Here is a 3245-nt window from a genome sequence, read left to right as displayed (position 1 = left end):
GTATGGGGGAGGGGTGAGTATGGAGGAGGGGGTGGGCATGGGGAAGGAAATGAGTATGGGGGAGGGGGTGAGCATAGGGGAGGAGGTGAGCATGGGGGAAGAGGAGGTGAGCATGAGGGAGATGGGTAAGGGGAAGGAGCTGAATAGGAGGGTAGGTGAGAATGGGAAGAAAGAGGTGAGTAAAGGTGAGGCAGCCACCTGGAAACAGATCCACATCTGTGCCACAGGAAGTGAACTCACTGCGCTGCCAGCTCGGCGACCGGCTCAATGTTGAGGTGGACGCTGCCCCACCCGTTGATTTGAACCGCGTTCTGGATGAGATGAGGTGCCAGTATGAGACCTTGGTGGAGAATAACCGGAGGGACGCAGAAGACTGGTATGACACCCAGGTCAGTGCAGCAGAGGCAAATGGGTAATCTAGAAGGTCTTCCTTGATTCCTGCTCGTGATTCCGAGCGATCCCCGTAATCTTTGAAGCTGAGATCTCAGGGCTCCTGATTAGATCCCGTGCGTGTGTTTCAGACCGAGGAACTGAACCAGCAGGTCGTGTCCAGCTCAGAGCAGCTGCAGTCCTGCCAGTCGGACATCATTGAGTTGAGACGCACTGTCAACTCCCTGGAGATTGAGCTGCAGGCTCAGCAGAGCATGGTGAGCATCTGGATGGGGTGGAGCATCTGCTGAACCAAGTTGGAGGCGCACAACCCTAGGTTCCAAACTGGGGCCATACAAATGGACTCCAAGAGTTCAAATTATTAATCAGGGCTTCTCTGTGCAGAGGAGAAGATATGAGGGCCAGATACATACTACAACTGCCCTTGTGAAAGACAAGAGGCTCTGTTAGTGCTTAACATGCCCTGGTGGTAACTCCTCCACGTAAGATCACCTCTGTGTAATTAACACTCAGAGGTGATATTAGGAAGGACATGCTGTCTGGATCAAGGGGCTACAGGAGCTGAGTTGGCTCATCTTCACTGGGGTCTGGGTGCAGTTTCTCCTAGCTCAGTGACTCTCTGAGCTTCCTGTTCTTGTATTCTGAAATCCCACAGAGACCCAGGTGGCTCTTCATCGATAGTTCTCTGGCCTCTAACTTCTTCCTCTTCCCATAACTTTTGCCCTCCCAGAGAGATGCTTTGGACTCCACCCTGGCAGAGACGGAAGCCCGCTACAGCTCTCAGCTGGCCCAGATGCAGTGCATGATCGGCAACGTGGAGTCCCAGCTTGGTGAGATCCGGGCTGACCTGGAGCGTCAGAACCAGGAGTACCAGGTGCTGCTGGATGTGAGGGCCAGGCTGGAGTGTGAGATCAACACGTACAGGGGCCTGCTGGAGAGCGAGGACAGCAAGTGAGTATGGCTGTGCATGCTCTCACCTTTTCAAAGTTCTTGGTGCCCAGGAAGAGCATGATATCCTGATGTAGGAACTTTAGGGGGTGTTAGCTCTGATCTTGGGACAAACTCATTCTGTTGCTCTGACAGGTTCTGTTTTCTCTCTGGGTACCTGGTTTCCCTTTGGGTAAAACAAGGAGGCAGGATTTAAAAGCCACCTTCCTGCTTGTATACTCTCAGATCTGTCAGTGTTATTGAAAACAGCAGCTGGAGTATGATAGTAACCTGACTCTCTTCTGTCTCCCAGGCTTCCCTGCAACCCATGTGCCCCTGACTACTCATCCTCCAAGTCATGTCTCCCCTGCCTTCCTGCGGTCTCCTGCAGCACAGGCACAGCTCGTACAACCTGCAGCCCCCGTCCGGTCTGTGTGCCGTGCCCAGGGGGTCGGTTCTGAGAGTAACAATCCAGAGGGTCAAGGCCATTGCCTCCAGGCATCTGACGTGGCCTCCAGTCAATCCAACTGTTCCGGTACAACTCTCTTTGTTCATGCTGGGCCCAGGCCCAGTCCCTGAGAAGATTCTCTGCAAATGAATGAATACCTTACAGTTTCGTTGACCCTGTCAACCAGGGCTGGTTGCCCTTCAGGCCTTGACTCCTCATCATTTCAATGGGCTCCAGGCTCTCTGTTCTGAGCCTGCTCCTTTCTTTCTGAGTGTGTTTCTGTAGGGTTTGCAGTGTATCTGAGGGTGGGGCAATAAAGCCATTTGCTATGATTCCCAATGACTGGCTCACATCATTTCTGTGTTGGTTTGTATCCATGTTGGGCTCAGATTGACTGCTGGGCAGATACATGGGAGATGTTTGACCTAACGTGACCTTGAAAATAACGTGACCTTCTCACTGAGGGTGGTTAGAGGATTTCAGTGGAGCTTTTCTTATGCTTGTCCATGTCTGGGACAGCCTTGGGCATTGTTCTTCAGGCTTCCTCTGCCCCCCAACCCCACCCCAAGACAGGATTTCTCATTACACTGGAACTTGCCAAGTAGGTTGGACTGGCTGACCAATGAGCTCCAGGGATATACCTGGTTTTGCTTGCCAAGCACAGAACATTACAAGCATGTGCAACTATGCCTGGCTTTAAAAAAAAAAATAAGTGGGTGCTGGGGATTGAACTCAGGATGTTCCAGGCAGTCACTTTGCCCACCGAAGGTCTGGCTGTCAGGCTTTTTGTTGGCTTCTCTGATGAAGACCTTTCTCCAAGGTCCCAGTGTGGTGACAATTGTTACTGACTTTTCTTCTTGGGGTCCCAGCATGGATCTGATAAAGCTGAGAGAAGCCAGGTTATTAGCCTGTGTATGCTCCTCACAGAGCAATGGCGTGTGCCCCATATTCAGGGTAGTTTTAGGGTTCATTCATATTAATTCCCCTCTTCCTTTGCAGCTCTTTCATGAAACCCTTTCGGTTCAGGAAATATCACAATAGCCTACAATTCCACTACACACAGGCCACAGAGATGGAGCCTGAGTTGGGACTTCCACTCTTAAGAAGGCTTGTGACCTGGGAGGCTCCTGTGTGCTCCTGGGACCTAATGAGGTGTTGAGGCTCGGATGCAGGAGCTCCGGCATCTCCCTCTGAAGCCCATCATTTGTGTTCAGAATGTCTTCCCTCATAAAACCAAGCAAAGCACCAAGCTCTCCCAATTCTAATGGAAAAGGAACGTGGGTGATGGCACACTTTCTAAGCTGGTCAAGAAAGCAGATTGTCCTCAAAGATGACAAAAGTACCCGCTAAGACCATGTGATGTTGAGAGGGTGATCATGGTCCAAGGTAAAGAACAGAACATTGAACTGGGCTCATCTGGGCCAGATCTACCCCTTCTGGGCATCAGAACAGTTCACTTTGATTTTGGCTGCAGGACCCC

At 51.4% G+C, this 3245-nt stretch overlaps 1 protein-coding gene across 1 annotated transcript in view; it reads left to right on the top strand.

The window, feature by feature from the left end:
* Krt35 (keratin 35) overlaps positions 1 to 2104 on the top strand; it is a 4095-nt gene extending 1991 nt beyond the window's left edge. The window contains exons 4-7 of the mRNA XM_031351100.1: positions 228 to 389; positions 522 to 647; positions 1121 to 1341; positions 1631 to 2104. Coding sequence (XP_031206960.1) covers positions 228 to 389; positions 522 to 647; positions 1121 to 1341; positions 1631 to 1778 — 657 coding nt within the window. The 3' untranslated portion in view covers positions 1779 to 2104. The remainder of the gene's footprint in view (positions 1 to 227; positions 390 to 521; positions 648 to 1120; positions 1342 to 1630) is intronic.
* Positions 2105 to 3245: the final 1141 nt, after the last annotated feature.

The sequence above is a fragment of the Mastomys coucha genome, unplaced genomic scaffold, assembly GCF_008632895.1.
Source record: "Mastomys coucha isolate ucsf_1 unplaced genomic scaffold, UCSF_Mcou_1 pScaffold5, whole genome shotgun sequence".
In the NCBI taxonomy this organism is placed as follows: domain Eukaryota; kingdom Metazoa; phylum Chordata; class Mammalia; order Rodentia; family Muridae; genus Mastomys; species Mastomys coucha.
The sequence above is the reverse complement of the archived record's forward strand: the minus strand, read 5'-3'. Positions and strand labels throughout refer to the sequence as shown.